At 47.5% G+C, this 18,466-nt stretch overlaps 1 protein-coding gene across 2 annotated transcripts; it reads right to left on the bottom strand.

Annotated features, from left to right (window-relative positions):
* Window positions 9,486-15,728, bottom strand: COPS7A (COP9 signalosome subunit 7A). Of its 2 annotated transcripts, none has more exons than XM_018048561.1 (8): window positions 15,603-15,728; window positions 14,933-15,136; window positions 12,980-13,055; window positions 12,696-12,784; window positions 11,700-11,902; window positions 10,813-10,918; window positions 10,494-10,645; window positions 9,486-10,346 (listed from the first exon to the last, which is right to left on the bottom strand). In XM_018048561.1, exons 2-8 carry the CDS (start codon window positions 15,092-15,094, stop codon window positions 10,307-10,309), a joined length of 828 nt encoding a protein of 275 aa, XP_017904050.1. In that variant the 5' UTR covers window positions 15,095-15,136; window positions 15,603-15,728; the 3' UTR covers window positions 9,486-10,306. The 2 variants fall into 2 exon arrangements, with proteins under 2 accessions (XP_017904050.1, XP_017904049.1); XM_018048560.1 differs by having other exon boundaries at window positions 15,490-15,720.

Consider the following 18,466-nt stretch of genomic DNA (forward strand, 5'->3'; position numbering starts at 1 on the left):
TCTGTGTGCACTTGGAGAAAAAAAAGTGTATTATACTATCTTGTGGGAGTGTTCTAGAAATTTTAATTAGTCCCTGGTGTTTGATGGCATCATTCAGTTCTATGAAGTGAAGTCGCTCAGTCGTGTCTGAGTCTTTGCGACCCCATGGACTGTAGCCTACCAGGCTCCTTCCTTGGGATTTCCCAGGCAAGAGTACTGGAGTGGGTTGCCATATACAGCTATATATTCACTGATTTTGTTTACTTGTTCCATTGATTACTGGGAGAGCAGTTTTGACTTTTTTTTTTGCTGTAACTGTAGACTTATCCATTTTCTCCTTGATATATATCAGTTTCTGCTTCATGTATTTTGAAGCTCTGTAGTTAGACACAGAGACATTTTGAATTATGTCTTCTTGGAAAACAACTTTTTATCATTGTTCTTCATCCCTGGTAATTTTCTTTGCTCTAAAGTTAATTTGTCTGATATTACTACAGCCACTTCATCTTTCTTTTGATTAGTATTTGTGTGGTACTTCTATTCCCATCCTTTTACTTTTTTTTTTTTTTTTTTAATATTTGTTCATTTAGTTAGCTGCACTGGGCCTTAGTTGCGGCATATGGGACCTAGTTCCCTGAACAGGGATTGACCCCAGGCAGTGGAAGCATAAATTCTTAACCACCGGATCACTAGGGAAGCACCTCTTCCTTTATTCTTGACATCTTACGTCTCTTCTGTCATTTCTCCTCTGTCTCAAGACCACCCTTTAGCATTTCTTTTACAGTAGATCTGATGGTAACAAGCTCTCATACTTTTCCTCCAATCAAGAATGTCTTTATTCCACATTCATTCCTGAGTGATATTTTCACTGGGTACAGAATTCTGAGTTGACAGTGTCCTTTCAGCATTTTAAGCATTGTTCCACTTTATTCTGGCTTCTGTAGCTGCTCATGAGAAATCTTCTGTAATCTGAGTCATTGTTTTTGATATATGTTTTTGTATATGAAATGCATTGTCTTTCTCTGAATGGCCTCAGAGTGTTTTTCTGTTTTTAATTTTTAGCAATTTGATTATGATGAGTCTGGTTATGGATTTCTTTGAGTGTATCCTGTTTGCTCTCACCAAGTTTCTTGAGTCTGTATGCTTATCTTTGAAGAAAGTAAGGAAAACCACTAGACCATTCAGGTATGACCTAAATGAAATCCCTTATGATTATACAATGGAAGTGACAAATAGATTCAAAGGATTAATCTCATAGACAGAGTGCCTGAAGAACTATGGACAGAGTTTCATGACATTGTACAGAAGACAGGGATCAAGACCATCCTCAAGAAAAAGAAATGCAAAAAGGCAAAGTCTGAAGAGGGCATACAAATAGCTGTGAAAAGAAGAGAAGCTAAAGGCAAAGGAGAAAAGGAAAGATATACACATTTGAATGCAGAATTCCAAAGAATAGCAAGGAAAGATAAGAAAGCCTTCCTCAGTGATCAGTGCAAAGAAATAGAGGAAAACAGCAGAACGGGAAAGACTAGAGATCTCTTCAAGAAAATTATAGATACCAAGGGAACATTTCATGCAAAGATGAGCACAATAAAGGACGGAAATGGTATGAACCTAACAGAAGCAGAAGGTATTAAGAAGAGGTGGCAAGAATACACAGAAGAACTATACAAAAAAGATTTTCACGACCTAGATAATCACGATGGTGTGATCACTCACCTAGAGCCAGACATCCTGGAATGTGAAATCAAGTGGGCCTTAGGAAGCATCACTACGAACAAAGCTAGTAGAGGTGATGGAGTTCCAGTAGAGCTATTTCAAATCTTATAATATGATGCTGTGAAAGTGCTGCACTCAATATGCCAGCAAATTTGGAAAGCTTGGCAGTGGCCACAGGACTGGGAAGGGTCAGTTTTCATTCCAATCCCAAAGAAAGGCAATGCCAAAGAATGCTCAAATTACCGCACAATTGCGCTTATCTCACATGCTAGTAAAGTAATGCTCAAAATTCTCCAAGCCAGGCTTCGACAGTACGTGAACCGTGAACTTCCTGGTGTTCAAGCTGGTTTTAGAAAAGGCAGAGGAACCAGAGATCAAATTGCCAACATCCACTGGATCATCAAAAAAGCAAGAGAGTTCCAGAAAAACATCTACTTCTGCTTTATTGACTACATCAAAGCCTTTTTTGACTGTGCGGATCACAACAAACTGGAAAATTCTGAAAGAGATGGGAATACCAGATCACCTGACCTGGCTCTTGAGAAATCTGTATGCAGGTCAGAAAGCAACAGTTAGAACTGGACATGGAACAACAGACTGGTTCCAAATAGGGAAAGGAGTATGTCGAGGCTGTATATTGTCACCCTGCTTATTTAACTTATATGCAGAGTACATCATGAGAAATGCTGGGCTGGAGGAAGCACAAGCTGGAATCAAGATTACTGGGAGAAATAACAATAACCTCAGATATGCAGATGACACCACCCTTATGGCAGAAAGCAAAGAAGAAAAAAAGAGCCTCTTGATGAAAATGAAAGGAGAGTGAAAAAGTTGGCTTAAAGCCCAACATTCAAAAACCTAAGATCATGGCATCTGGTCCCATCACTTCATGGGAAATAGACAGGGAAACAATGGAAACAGTGACAGACTTTATTTTGGGGGGCTCCAAAATCACTGCAGATGGTGACTGCAGCCAAGAAATTAAAAGACGATTACTCCTTTAAAGAAAAGTTATGACCAATGTACACAGCATATTAAAAAGCAGAGACATTACTTTGCCAACAAAGGTCCGTCTAGTCAAAACTATGGTTTTTCCAGTAGTCATGTATGGATGTGAGGGTTGGACTATAAAGAAAGCTGAGCACCGAAGAATTGATACTTTTGAACTGTGGTGTTGGAGAAGACTCTTGAGAGTCCCTTGGACTGCAAGAACGTCCAACCAATGAATCCTAAAGGAAATCAGTCCTGAATATTCATTGGAAGGACTGATGCTGAAGCTGAAACTCTAATCTTTAGCCACCTGATGCAAAAATCTGACTCCTTTGCAAAGACCCTGACGCCGGGAAAGATTGAAGGCGGAAAGGGAAGGGGACAACAGAGGATGAGATGATTGGATGGCATCACCGACTCGATGGACATGAGTTTGAGTAAACTCCGCAAGTTGGTTGCGGACAGTGAGGCCTGGCTGTAGTCCATGGGGTCGCAAAGAGTCAGACACGACTGAGCAACTGAACTGAACTGAACTGATGTTTATCTTTTGCCAAATTTGGGACATTTTTAGCTACGATTTCTTTTTTTCCTTAATATATATTTTATTGAACTATAGTTGACTTACAATGTTTCAGGTGCACAGCAAGGTGATTCAGTTATACATATACACATCTTATTTTTTAAATTATTTTCCATTCTAATAATTTTTCTGTTCTGTATTTTTCGCCTCACCTTCTGAGAATCTGTTGACACAAATGTTAGACCTTTTAACATTGTTCGACAGGCCCTGAGGCTCTGGTCAGTTTTTTGTTGTTTTTGTTTTTTCTTTTTTTATCTGTTGTTAAGATTTCATAATTTTTTTTTTTTTGGCTGTGCCGCTCGGCTTGTGGGATCTTTGTTCCCTGATCAGGGATTGAACCCAGGCCCTGGCAGTGAAAGCTCAAGTCTTAACCACTGGACCACTAATGAATTCCCCCAAATTGCATAATTTATACTGATCTACCTTCAAACTCATGCTTTTGTCTGTCATCTTCATTCTGCTATTAAAACCTATCCAGCAAAGATTTTATTTTGGTTATTCCTATTTTTTGGTTCTAAAATCTCCATTTGCTTCTTCTTTGTACATTTTACTTCTTTGCTGAAACTTTTAATTAATATATTTTCATTTGTTTCAAGAGCATTCTCCTTTTCTTCTTCTAGTACAGTTATACTGTTTTGGAGTCTTTGCCTTCCAAAAACTCTGTCATCTCTGGCTTTTCCTAGAGAGCTCTTTGTATGCTGAGTAATTTCAGATCATACCCTGAAAGTTTGAATACAGTTTCAAGACTCTGAGTCTTATGAAAATACTAAAGCGAATATCCTCTGTTTCAGCAAGTGACCAACCAGGTTAGAGTCAGGCAGCAACCTGCCTTTTTTTGCACTGTGGTTCCAATGTCAATTTAATTTTCAGTTTGCAGTGCTATTTGGATCAGTCCTACATGTGTGCCACCCAGTGGCCAGTCAGACCTGGACAGTGGCCCATCCTATAGCTCAGCTCACAAGGCTTCAGGTAAGCTGTTCAGGCTCAGATTTATCCTTGCCCAGCTCAGAGGTGAGCCCAGGAGTTTGCACAGAGCTATCTGGGCTGCTCTCTGGATTTCTCTTTCTGTGATCTCCTAGTACTTTCTGGTTCTCTGGAGCTTCTCTTTCCAATCCTCTGGCCCAAAATCAGAGTTTTAGTTTCTCTGCTCTGCTGGACATTTTTTTTTTTTTTTTTTAACATTTAGCTGAGCCATGTCTTAGTTGTGGTGCTTGGATGTTTAGTTGCAGCATATAGGATCTAGTTCCCTGTCCAGGGATCAAACTTGGGCCCTTCTGTATTGGGGGGTCTTAGCTGCTGGACCACCAGGGAAGTCCCTCTGCAGGACATTTCTTACTATGTGTCTGGGTCAAGCAATAAGAGAAGAGAGAAAGGAAAAAGAAGTGCAGATTTGCTCCACATTTTTGTGCCCACAGCTCCAGTGGTCACAGAGAAGGGCTCTCCTTCCCAGAGTTTGCAGTGTCTGCCCAACTACCGTTGCCGTCACCGGCTACCGCCACCCTGGTGTCCAGTGGGGCTGGAGGGGAGAGGCGAAAGAAAGAGGGGACTTCCCCCCACTGTCAGAGCCCCTTTCTTAAGACCTGCAGCAGAGGGCTCCAAGGGGAGCCTTTCAGCTCACACCAGATGTGCACTTCTAGGTTTGGGCTGCCTTTGAGTTCATTCCGGGTGATACTGGAGGAGTGGGGGGAAAGGAAAACTCACCACTGCTTTAGTGGAACTTTGAATTCTGGTGTCTTTCTCCCAACTACCATTTACTTCTTGTTTGCTTGTTTGCATTTTGGGTTTTTCTGGTTGTACTGTGTGGCTTGCAGGATCCCAGTTCCCAGGGATCGAACCCCAGGTCCTTAGCAGGGAAAGCGCATGGGTCCCAACCACTGGACCACCAGGGACTTCCCTGCTTTGTCTACTCTTCACCACAGATCTCAGATAACTGCTCTGTGCATTCTGTCCAGGACTGTCAGACAGGGTGGGGTGAGTCTACTCCGCTTACAATCTGTGTGACCCTAGGCAGGTTAAGACGACTTCTCTGTACCACGTCCGTCATCTTTAAAAGCGGATGGTAGTGATATTAACCTCAGAAGGTTGTTGTATTAGATGAGTTTATGTCCATAAAGCACTAAGAGTGCTTGATCACAGTAAGTGCTTAATAAATATTACTAACAGTACTTAATAATAAATAATATTTTTCATAAATATTTGCTAATAATATTTTAGCAATTATCATAGAAAGATTGGAAAATAGAGATGGGCAAAAAGATGAAAGTCACCCAAAATCCCAATGCCCAGAAGTATAATATATGCATTATGATTTGTATTATTTCAGATTTTTCAGTCAAGATATATTTATTAATTGATTGGATACATGAACAATTAGTAGAAGCATAGAACTGAATTCCCTGTCCTGTCCCCCAAACAATACATTTCACTTTAGGGAGCCAAAGCAGGTCACAGGAAGAAAACTTTCCAGCTCTAGGCCTTCTTCCCACGATTCCTCCCACTCAGAATGCTCATCCTCCCCTTTCTTTATCAGGTTAACTGCTACTTGGGTATCTAGTTTCAATTTAAAGGTCACATCCTCGCAGGAGGCTTCCCTGACCCGAGATGAGAAGTAGATTCTCCGGTAAGGGCTTTCGTGTCACCCTATACTTCTTAGTACTTACCACGAACTTAATTATGTAAGCATATAGTTAAGAATCTCAGAGAGCAGACAGGTTCTGTACTCAAGAGTTTCACATTTGCTCATTTTTCTCTCCCAGATGGTGCCCCTGGCCTCCCCATCCGTCCTCCAAGGCCCAATGGTCGAAGCCTGTTCGGCTGATCCAAGGTGGCACTAATCTGGGCAAGTCTGCTTACATAAATGGGCCATCACAGCTCCGAGCTGAGTCAACGGGCAGTGAAGTCCCATTGTCCAGTCCAACCACAGAGATCCGAATTCAGTAGGAACCGGGGGTGTGAGAGCAGGGTCCAGCAATATGCATTTTCAAAAGCTGCCCTGATGATTCTGATGCTGATGGACCAAAAAAACTGCTTGTGGTAGGACACCTCCGACACACCCTCCAAAGATCCTTGCCTTCTAACGATCGATCACTAGGCTGGACCTGGTGACTGGCAAATGACGGGATGTTTCCTCCCCAATTAGGTTACAGACGACTGGGCTTTCACCTTGCTGGGTGGTCTCTGGCTCTCACTCTGACGAAGGGGGCAGCCTCTGACCTATAGTCAGCCAAGGAGTGAGGACCTCAGCCTGACAACCCAGAGGTAGGGAATCCTGCTGACAATCACTGGCTATGCCTGGAAGTAAGTCCCACCCACTGGAACCCTGAGCTGAGACATCCTCACTCACACCCTGCGGTAGCCTTGGAAGCGACCCTGAAAACTCAGCAGAAAACTGTAGTGCTGAGTTGTGCAGATTTCCGGGCGGAAGAAACCGAGATAATAACTATGTGTTGTTTTAAGCCACTAGGTTTCAGGGTAATTTGTTACACAGCAACAGAGAACTCACTCACTGCCTAGACATGCCCCTCTAAACTACTGTCTCTCCACTCATGTTGGAAGATACACCTAAGCAGAGAATTTCTCACTTCTCTTTAGTAGGATCTCATCAAATACGGGCTTCCCAGGTGGTGCCAGTGGTAAAGCATCTGCTTGCCAATGCAGGAGATGCAAGAGACATGGGTCTGAGAAGAGGAATCTGGGAGACCTGGGTCAGGAAGATCCCTTGGAGAAGGAAATGGCAACCCACTCCAGTAGTCTTGCCTGGAGAATCCCATGGACAGAGGAGGCTGGTGGGCTACAGTCCACGGGGTCAGAAAGAGTTGGCCACGACTGAGCACGCATGCACGCACGCACATCGAATAATGACTGGAGACACTGTCTTTGCTTTCTGTGTAGAAAGGTGCACCCCCGTCCAAACGTACTTTTTATGTCCAGAGACCTTGGCTTAACCTTCTAAAAGTTACCTGTTTCATGTGTGTGAACTCTGAATTCACATGAAGTTCTCTTTCTCCTCCTATCACAGTGGCCCAGCCCTAAGCTCCTCTAGCTAGGGTTGCCATCGAGTTGGGAGCATCATGTGAGAATGTACAAGTGATGAGAATTTTCAGCTGGGAGAATTTTCCTGGAACCCTAGGCTTTGTTATACATGGAATCTCTAATGTGCGAAGTCACTTCAGTCCTGTTCGACCCTGTGATCCTATGGATTGTATCCCACCAGGCTCCTCTGTCCGTACGATTTTCCAGGTAAGAATACTGGAGTGGGTTGCCATTTCCACCTCCAGGGGATCTTCCTAACCCAGGGATTGAACCTGCATCTCTGGCATCTCCTGCATTGGCAGGCAGGCTCTTTACCACTACTGCCACGTGGGAATCCATAAATTCTGAACCAATTCCATGGTCAAAACAGTTCACAATAATTCACTCCCCCATATCCAAGCCTTGGGAGGCAAGTGCTCCGTCTTTGTAAGTCAAAGACAAACTGCATTTGCATGTCCCTGAGGCTGTGAATGGCCCCTTCTCCCTCTGGGTATAGGACCTGGCAGGCCAAGACCACCCACATCAGATCCTGGAGCCACTCACTGAAGGTTGGAACTGCAGGGATCAGGGCAGTTATGGAGTCAGAGCTGGAGGCAGCTTACCGGAAAACGAGATATTAAAGTTCAAGGAAAAAGTGGGGTATGGGCAGAGGGAGGGGACACAAGCTCGAAACACCAGGAGTTAGCGACTTCTACAGAAATGGACAGTGTGGGAGGACAAAGGGATTTATTTCAAAGGTAAAGACTTGAATCAAGATGCGAAAGTCTCAATAGGCTCCAATACTTTGGCTACCTGATGCAAAGAGCCAACTCACTGGAAAAGTTTACCCTAATGTCGGGAAAGATTGAGGACAGGAGAAGGGGGGAATACAGAGGATGAAATGGTCGGATGGCATCACTGACTCAGTGGATATGAGTTTGAGCAAACTCTGGGAGATAGTGAAGGACAGGGGAGCTTGGTGTGCTACAGGGTATGGGGTCACAGAGTCAACTTAGCAACTGAACAAGAAGCTAGTCTAGACCAAAGCTAAAATGAGAGGCCAAGAGCGTCAACTGTGACGACAGGGCTCACTGGACTGGTCTCAGTAAGTCTCCACTGCCCCTCAAGACAACAGACTCACCCAGCCCACTTTTAACCAAACACTCAGGATCCACCCCTACTTCCAATTCTATTTCAACTGATACTTTAAGACCAGTAAATGACTCAGCAGCAGCAGCAGCAGCAGCAGCAAACAATAGTCTCCCCCTAGAGGACAGCACAAGCTAGGGAAAGTGGCTCGGTCAACACTGGGACCCTCAGGAGGCAACTGCCTCTCATGCAAGTGGGAGACCAACTGTCCCTTACACTAGAGCACCCCAAGTTTAGGGTGTGCACAGCAGAGCACTGAGCCAAGGGGGCCGAACCTCTCAGCACACCTCTCGAATGCTCTGCCATGGACAGGGGACAGGAGTCCAACTGTGGCTTCTTACAGAGACCTAAGATTCCTGTGCGATTTGCTTTATTTATTTTCGGCTGTGCTGGGTCTTCACTGTTGCTCAGGCTTTTGGGGGTTACTCTAGTTGTGGTGTGTGGGCTTCTCATTGTGGCGGCTCCTCTTGTTGTGGAGCGCGGGTGCTAGGGTGCACAGGCTCCAGTAGTTGTGGCACGTGGGCTCAGTAGTTGCAGCTCCCGGGCTCTAGAGCATGGAGTCAGTAGCTGCGGTGCACGGGCTTAGCCACTCTGCGGCCTTTGGGATCTGCCCAATCAGGGATCGAACTTGTGTCTCCTGCACTGGCAGGCGGATTCTCTACCACTGAGCCACCAGGGAAGCCCTCCTATGGGGTTTTGATGCAAAAATCGAAGTTTACTATCAACCCTTCCCCTACAATTCTATGAGGTGGTTGTAAACAGGCTGAACTTGGAGTTCCCTGAGAGCAGGGACAGTGACCATCATTTTGCATCTCCAGCCGAGCACACGCTGGTGCTCAGCAAGCGCCCTCGGCTCCTGAATGAATGCCGACATACTGAGCAATCTCTTCAAAGTCCAACGGCCTAGGATCTACGTCTCCAGGCACCCAGTAGGCTTCGGCATAGTACCTGGTTCTCTTGTTTTTCTGGCACTTTGCTTTAGAGTGGGCTGGGAAAGAGCCTTCTTTGCGTCCACAAATACCAAAGACAGAAGACACCCCCTGCAGGGCTGGTGAGATAGTTTGTAGATAGACTTCTCATAGATTTATTTGTGTGTCATGTTATATATAGATATATGTATATATACTCTTTTTATACAATCTACATCCCCTCCCGTTCCCCACCAAACTCACAAGAGGAAGTATAAATCCTTCCAGGATGGCCGTCAGGCTTTCAAGGACAGCCAGGGCCAAGAAAGAACCATCTCATGACAGTTTGAGAACAGCTGGCTTGAGGCTCTGGGGTCACTGGGGCAGCAGTGCTCCCAGGACCCCACGGCGGGAGAGAGGATGGGAACGGCTGCAGAGGGACAAGATTCTAGGCTGCAAGTGTCCAGCGACTCCTAGAATGGCAGGCTGGCTCCCAGAGCTCTTGGTGTGGGAATAAAGGTGGGAGCCCTATGGCTCTTTGGATGCTGCCTTAACAGGCTGGGGGGTGGGGGGTGGGGGCAGGCGGGGAGAGGCATGCAAGGCGTGGGCGGCAGGAAAGGAACTTGGGGGGTTATGCTGGGGACAGTGGTGTGTAGTGAATGGGGGCAGATGCTGGGTCCTAAAGAAACAAGGCGAAGAGTGTGGCGAGGAGGAGGAGGGGACAATGGAACATGTAAGAGAGTCATGTGAAACAAAAAGTACCAACAAAACCATGACTTGTACTTCCCTCATCCCTGGGGAAGGTGTGGCCTGTGCTACGGGGTGGGGGAGCAGGGATGGGAGCCGGCAGGGCTAGGGGTCAGGAACCTAGATTATCAGCTGGCCAGGGGCACAGGAAGGCTGAGGACTCCTACGAGGCGGGCAGGTGGGCAGTGAGCACCCCATATCCCGAGAAGAAATGACAGTCCTTTCAGTTTGACTTGGACCAAATCTTGGCGCTCCCTCGGAGCCTGGCAAGGTGGAAAGAGAGACAGGGGGTGCTGTAGGGAACTGCTAGGCACTGCAACCCCCCATTCCTGACCCCCACAAGCATCTGAAGGGATGAGGGAGGCAGGAGCAGGCAGCCTGGACTCGAGTGGCCCCCCACACCCGCTCACCCCTTGCCCTTGGAGGCTTTCTTGCTGGGCTGGCGCTGGTTGGTACCCGAGGCCGGCTCCCTCAGCTCAGTCAGGTGCTGCTCTGGGTCCTGAGATGTGGCCGCGGCCGCTGCGGCTGTTGTAACCTTAATGGTTTTTTTCAGGTTGGCGACCTACCCAGAGGAAAGGAATGGGGGGAAACAAGGAAGGTTCCAGACCCTGACCATCCCTGCCCACCTGGTCTGTCTCCACCGCCGCCGTCCAAACCCTTCTGCCCGGGACAAGCGGCCCAGGGCGGAGGAGGAGCTGGGTCTGGCCGGCTGGCCCCCCAGCCGCTCACCTCACTCTCGATCTGCTGCTTCAGGCCCAGCTGCTGCTCCTTGTGCTGGTTGGCCCGGCTCACCTGCTCCTCAATGCCTGACAGGACCACCTCACAGCCCAAACACCTGTGGGAATTGGTGGGGAGGCGGTCAGCATGGGAGGGCGCTGACCACAGATTCACGAGAAAGACTCAGGAAGACCCCTCGGTCCTGGTGTCCGGAACCCTGTCTGAGCTAGAAGCTTCGCCAGGGCACCTGGGGACCGCCTGTGACAAAATTCCCAGGACAGAAGGACACTCAGGGTGGAGATAGGCAGTGCCTGGAGTGATGTGCAAGACAGGAAAGGGCAAGTGTTAGTCACTCAGTCATGTCAGACTCTTTGCGACCCTATGGACTATAGCCCACCAGGCTCCTCTGTCCATGGGATTCTCCAGGCAAGAATACTGGAGTGGGTTGCCATGTCCTTCTCCAGGGGATCTTCCCGATCCAGGGACTGAACCTGGGTCTCCTACATTGCAGACAGGTTCTTTACTTGCCTTGGAAGCCCCCCCAAAATAGGAGTAGGAGCTAAAACAGAAACAGGGTGGGAAAGGTTACAGAGGAAAAAAGGAAGGCACACTAACAAACTGAAGTCAGACAAGAACACAGAGAAAACAGACGTGGGGGAGGCCAGTGGTCTGTGGACAGTGCTTGTCACAGATCGGGGGAGCTGCATCCAGCCTGAGAAGGGTGACCCACCAGCCAGGAGACTACCACTCAAGGTTACCACTCCCGCCCGCACCAGGTACTCCAGGCATGCTTCTCCCTCTGGCCCCCACCCCTCCTCCTTCCCTTCCGAAGTCTCATCCTCAGCCCTGCCCCGCCCTCCTCCCTCTCCAAAAGCACCCCTCCCTTCCTGGGGTCTCACCACTCCTGCAGGGTCCGGGCGATGGCACTGAGGTCCTGGCGCTGGATGTCCCGCCCAATGCTGTAGTCGACCTCCAGCCGCTGGTGGCGCTGGTCCAGGGAGCCGCGCAGCACGTCGGCGTACACGGCCTCGATGACCAGGTCTTCTAGCTGCCTTACGTTGCGCAGGGCTAGCGCCTCCAGCAGCACTGCATAGGGGATACACTGGGGCCCCAGGGCAGCGGGGTTTGTGTGGGACCGTGGCAGAGACGGCTTCCAAGATCCCCTTCTCTCCACCCCCCTGCCCACCCTCCACTCCTACTCCTGATCACCTCCTCTGAGAGGCTGGTTCTAAGGTAACATAAATAACAAGTATTCCCACCTGAGAAATAACAGGGTAAGAATCTTAAATAAAAGACATACACCCTCTTGGACTTCCCAGGTGGCGCTAGTGGTAAAGAACCCGCCTGACATCACGGAAGGGTATGGTGTGGGGGAGGTCTGGAGCTCCTCCATCTACTTCCAAAGAGGCATCTCACAGGAGACAGCCTGATTTAAGTAAAACCATAAGCATGATGGAGAGTGAGGTAACAACTGGGAGATGCATATGGGTGGGGGGATAGTCAAAAAACAGGACCCAACAGTGAATACAAATGTGTAACACTTCTGGGTTATAGAGTTCTTTCTCTTTGGTCACATGGTACAGCTTGCAGGATCTTAGGGGAGGAGGGGACTGTTGAAGGACACAGCCAGCAGCATCCGTGTTGCTATTCTGAATCCAAATGCAAAAGGTGTTTTACTTAGAACCTGAGTTGGTCGAAAAGCGAAAGAGAAAACTAGCAGAATCATATTCAGCCCCAAAGGCCGAAGGTAATGGAGTTCAGATGTGGGACCTGGAGGATCGTTGAGGGGGGCAAGAAGAAGCAACACGGTGACCGTTCCCTTCCGATGGACCCTCGAGAAGGGACATACAGAAAGGTGTTCTGTGACTCAGGACCCGGTAGGGACTGTCACTCACCTTGACTTTGGCAGCCAAGGTGACGACCGATAGGTGTCGAAGCTTATTCTTTTGAGCCTCTGTGAGTGGGGGAAGATTCCGGGCTTCGGCTAGAAAAAAATAAAGTGTAGGAAATCCTGATTTGCACTTTTGTGGGAAGTCCTAGCCTCCTTTTTTTAGTTTTCCATGCCAATTCAGGTCTTGACTCTGATCTAAGTCAGGTACCCCAGGAATGTCTTATAAGTCCCTCTGTAAATTGCCCTTCTCCCACCTCCAGTCTCCAGAGCTCCAACCCCTCCGGTTACCTAAGTAGTCAGCGTACGTCCCGTAAGCAAACACTGTGAGCAGCCGGAACGTGGAAGCGAAGTCGCTCTCAGCCAGCTGCGGAAACACGAGGGAAGAGAAGCGATGACAGGAAGGGCCCCTCTCTCCACCCTCCAGACCCTGCCTGTTTGAACTCCAATCTCCAGGCCCAGCTCTCCCCTCCAACATTAGCTCTCCCAGCTCACCGAAAGGAATTCTCTGCGTCTCGGATTGCTCTCCCCAAGGAAGCCTCATTTTCACCTCCAGGCCTTTGCGGATTCTGTCCCCCAGACCCACAACACCCTCTTCCTCCATCTGCCTCCCAATTCCTACCCTAAAGTCAAAAACTTTCGTAGTGTTTAGTTATCTAACACATCTCACACACACGCACACCCCCCGGACATTACAAACTGTGTTGTTTCATCCTTAGAGTATATCTAGTATTTCTGAATTTGAATACCTTTAGGGAGTCTGCTGTACTCGCCAATTCACCAAGGACTTCTGCCTTGGCCTCACTCCCTGGACAGCTGCAGGATCTGGGCCAGCATTGGGAGGTGCCTCTGCCTCAGACTGGCCTCAGCTGGGAGCGTGTATCACTCAAGCCAGTCCACCCAGGCCTCCTCTCCTCCTACCACTGATCACCCACTTAGTCCATCAAAGCCCACCTAATGCTGTTACCTAACAAGGTCTTTCTTTTCAATAAGATTACAGACCTAGTTCCTGCTATCCCACTCAGATCTAGCAGAAATGTGCATGTACTTGGCTCTGCTGATAAATACTTGCTAAATAAGTGATTTATACATGAATATCCATTCATCTTATCTGCACAACTGGAATGTATGTTTCAAAAGGGGAGCCCCATGGTTTGTACTCTTCTGGTATTTCCAGATGACTAGAAGAATGCTAAACAGGCACCCCAAACCTACCTCTTTTCCTTCCCCTTGATTCTCTTTGATTCCACTGCAGAGGAAAGCAGGGAAAGAAGGCAGCCAGTTTTCTTTGGACAAGAGGATCCCAAAAGGTTAACTGCATTGACTCAATCACTGGCCCTCAAAAAATTTACTCAGAGTTCACCCACCTACCACTGTCAGAGTATCTCAGAACTTTGGCTAGTGCCATACATCTTGGTAATCTACTCACTCTGGACTTCAAACTCTTAATTCTATCACTTCTGTGGGAACAGTTCTCTCCCCTGTGTTCCTAGCATATTATTGTGTGTCTTGAAGAAAAAGATAACTTCTACCTTAGCTAACTTCAGCGAATTTACCGGTCATGACAATTTCACATTCCTTCCTTCTATTTGTACCAGACTTTACACTTTCACATAATCTCACCTGATTTCTACGACACTGAGGGGCAGTAACAGGTCCATTTTGTTTTGTTTTTGTGGCTATACCATATGGCATGTGGGATCTTAGTTTCCCCACCTGGGATCAAACCTCCACCGCCTGCACTGGAAGGTGGAGTCTTAACCACCAGACTACCAGGGAAGCCCCCGTGTCCAGTTTTTAAAAAGAAAATGTAGGTCCTAAAATAAAAGTGACCTGATAAGGTAACAGGCTTCCCTGGTGGCTCAGACAGTAAAAAAAAATCTGTCTGCTATGCAGGAGACCCGGGTTTGATCCCTTCCTGGGGAAGATTCCCCTGGAGTAGGAAATGGCAACCTATGCCAGTATCCTTGCCTGGAGAATCCCATGGACAGAGGAGCCTGGTGGGCTACAGTCCATGGGGTCACAATGAGTCAGATACCACTGAGCAAATAACACACACTACAATCAAGGTAATATGATTAAGAGCCATGACATTGATGGAGACAGGCTAGAATCAGGTCTCCTATTCTGAATCACAAGCTCTTATTCAGCTGAATGGTTATCGGGTTGAAAATAAGCCCTGTCCACCCATTCTTAGTCTTTAGCCCCAAGCCTCCTTGGGAGCTATCCAGGTCAGAAACCCACCTCTCTAACATTAGGCATATCCAGCAGTTCCCCAAACACGTAGACACCAGGGGCCTCCAGCACCTGGTGGATGAGTGTGGCCAGCGCTGCCCCCTTGGCCGACTTGGCCAGGAGCAGAAACTGCTCCTGGTTCTGCCCCGTCACCTTGACCTCCGCACTCATGTTGGCGCTGAGCTGGGGGGACCTGGGCTCAGAAGTCTGCAGCTGCAAGGAAAGAGGATGGGAAGCTGGAGGTTTCTGAACTGGGGAAGCTGGAAATCACAAGGCCTACGGGCTGGATTGCAGAGGCACTGAGCCACTTTGTAACTATAGTGTAACCCTTGTATTTTAGGAATCCTACGATCAGCCACTTCGATGGCACCCTGGCTGATACAGCGTTGTCACGCCCACCTCCCCCATGTCTGAGCCTATCCCCAAATCCCACCACGTGCACCCCATGAAACTCCAAAGCGCAAGTCTCAGTGGGGAAAGGGATGTCACATAGTGTCCACCCCAAAGACGACGCTCCCCCAAATATCCACTGTGCCCCGCAGGTGCCCCACACCACGTGACCTCACCCTAGCGATCCTTTCACGTGGCTCCGCCCCCTCCCTTAAAGAGGCCGCCGAGTGACCGTGGGCTCCCGCCGGCTACCCCGTCGTACTCTGGGTCAGACTCTGCGGCCCGCTACCTGGAAGCTCCGTCTTCCAGCGCACCGGGCGGGGCCACCGCTCCGTCACCTCCGGCAGCTGTTCTCAGCTTTTCCTGCCACCTCCCTGCAGGGTCACTCTGGCCCCTAAACTCTATGGCTGGCTTCCGGCCGTACTTCCGCTCTTATGGGGAGGATTTCGGGCGCGACGTGCCCCGCCCTCGCCTCTGACTGTGAAGCTCCCGAGAGCGACACAGGCATTCTGCTCTCTGATTGGCTGTTGAGGAAAGGCTGATGGGCGGCTTTTTTTCCTGCTCTGTTTTAATAAAACTTTATTGTTGGTCGGGTGCTAGACGCTAAATGACGGGGGGCTCCTAGTCTCCGGCAGGTCCGGGCTTGTTCAGAGTTAGATCTAAGCTGCCTGCCTAATAGCTCGGAGAAGGAAATGGCAACCCACTCCTGTACTCTTGCCTGGAGAATCCCATGGACAGAGGAGCCTGGTGGGCTGCAGTCCATGGGGTCGCTAAGGGTCGGACACGACTGAGCGACTTCACTTTCACTTTTGACTTTCATGCATTGGAGAAGGAAATGGCAACCCACTCCAGTGTTCTTGCCTGGAGAATCCCAGGGACGGGGGAGCCTGGTGGGCTGCCGTCGATGGGGTCGCACAGAGTCGGACACTACTGAAGCGACTTAGCCGCAGCAGCAGCCTAATAGCTCGACTTCTGGCTTCATGGAGTGGTTGAGGTGAGAGGAAAGCTGTGATCGGAAGAGAGGGTCAGAAAGAAAAAAGGAAGATAGGATGAAGAGAAGAGAAGATGACGACATCAGTAGTAGAGGTCCAGTAGCAGAGATCACCTGGGTATAGCAACCACTCATTTTTTTGGAGGAGCAAGAGAAAAAAGTGGAAACAATTAAGGAGATAGTAGTAACTACCATGTAGTGAATATTCCCTGGTGGCTCAATGGTAAAGAATCTACCTTGCAATGCAGGAGACTCCGGTTTGATCCCTTGGTTGGGAAGATCCCCTGGAGAAGGAAATGGCAACCCACTCCAGTATTCTTGCCTAGGAAATCCCATGGACAGAGGAGCCTGACAGACTCTAGTCCATGGGGTCGCAAAAGAGTCTTAGCAACTAAACAACAAATTGAATTTAACTATTGAATTGAACAAATTGAACTATTGATCAGACATCTTTTAAAATTAAAACTGTATCCCACTGAATCCTTTTAACAGAGTCCCCATTGTGACTCCAGGACACCATCTTATCATGATTACATGTGTTTATACAGCGATGCTTTTCTGTAATATTGACTCTTTTACTTCCTGGGGAAGGAAAAAAAAAACCTAAGAGGAGGGAAGGCATATATTGTTACTCTTACTGTACAGCTTAGAAAAACTGAAGCTCATAAAAATCGACATTACGTGGAACCCATGTGTTTTCAAACCTGGATTTTCAAAACCCATGTGTTTTCAAATCTTTCCAATTCACCATGATACTTTAGGTGAAAAAAATAAACAAGTAACATTTCTATGCTGCTGCTAAGTCGCCTCAGTCGTGTCCGACTCTGTGCGACCCCAGAGACGGCAGCCCACCAAGCTCCCCTGTTCCTGGGATTCTCCAGGCAAGAACACTGGAGTGGGTTGCCATTTCTTTCTCCAATGCATGAAAGTGAAAAGTAAAAGTGAAGTCGCTCAGTCGTGTCCGACTCCTAGCGATCTCATGGACTGCAGCCTACCAGGCTCCTCCGTCCATGGGATTTTCCAGGCGAGAGTACTGGAGTGGGGTGCTGTTGCCTTCTCCGAACATTTCTATAGTGTTCTATATTTCATACTGGCCTTGCAGAAGGTCAAATGAGAGCAAAGTTAATGACGTCTTGGAGCTTTCGGGTGAGGCACTGAGCTAATAGTTTACTTATTCATTTGATTCTTAAAACAATTCATTATTCTCTTTTCCAAATGGAAAAACAGGCCTCGGGGAGTTAAGTAAACAGGGAAAAGAGAGAAAGAGATGAAAAAGAATGAGGAAGAAGAGGCAGGGGAGGAGAAAGAAGAATAAATGAGTTGATACCCGAAAGTGAGAAGGAATCAAAGGCATAAAAAACCATCCAAAGTTTGGAGGAACCAAATAATTATTCGATCTAACCATATCTATTAATATTTAAAAAGGAAAGGAAAAAGAGAAGTATGAGGAAAGAATGAGAAATGAGACAATATATGTTTTATTATGTGCCAGGTCTTTATTTGTTCAATGTTTTAAAGACTATATTTTTAGAACAGTTTTAGGTTTACAATAAAATTGAGAGGAAGGTACAGAGGTTTGCCATATAGGCCCTGAGCCTACACGTGCATAATCTCCAATATTAACATCACTCTAGGGACTTCCCTGGTGGTCCAGTGCTTGAGACTCCATGCTCCCGCTGCAGGGAGTATGAGACCCATCCCTGGTTGGGAAGCTAAGATCCTACATGCTGTGCAGCATGGTCAAAATTTTACCTAAGGGTTGACTCTTGGTGGCATACATTCATTGGGTTTGGAAAACTGTATAATGACATATCTATAATTATTATGTATAATATATACATAATATCCTTGCCCTAAAAATTCCCTATGATCTGCCTAGTTATCTCTCTCCACCTCCCACCCCTGGCAACTACTTATACTTTTGTCATCTCCATAATACTGCCTTTTCCAGATTGTCATAGAGTAGAAATCATTCAGTATGTAGCCTTCCCAGATTGGTTCCTTTCACTTTAAGTTTCCTCCATGTCTTTTTGTGGCTCGTTAGCTCACTTCTTTTTAGTGCCAAATAGTATTCCATTGTCTGGATGTATCACTGTTTTTGCATGCAGCTATTGAAGAACATTGGTTGCTTCCAAGCTTAGGCAATTATGAATAAAGCTGCT

This window comes from Capra hircus, chromosome 5 (assembly GCF_001704415.2).
Source record: "Capra hircus breed San Clemente chromosome 5, ASM170441v1, whole genome shotgun sequence".
NCBI classification, from domain to species: domain Eukaryota; kingdom Metazoa; phylum Chordata; class Mammalia; order Artiodactyla; family Bovidae; genus Capra; species Capra hircus.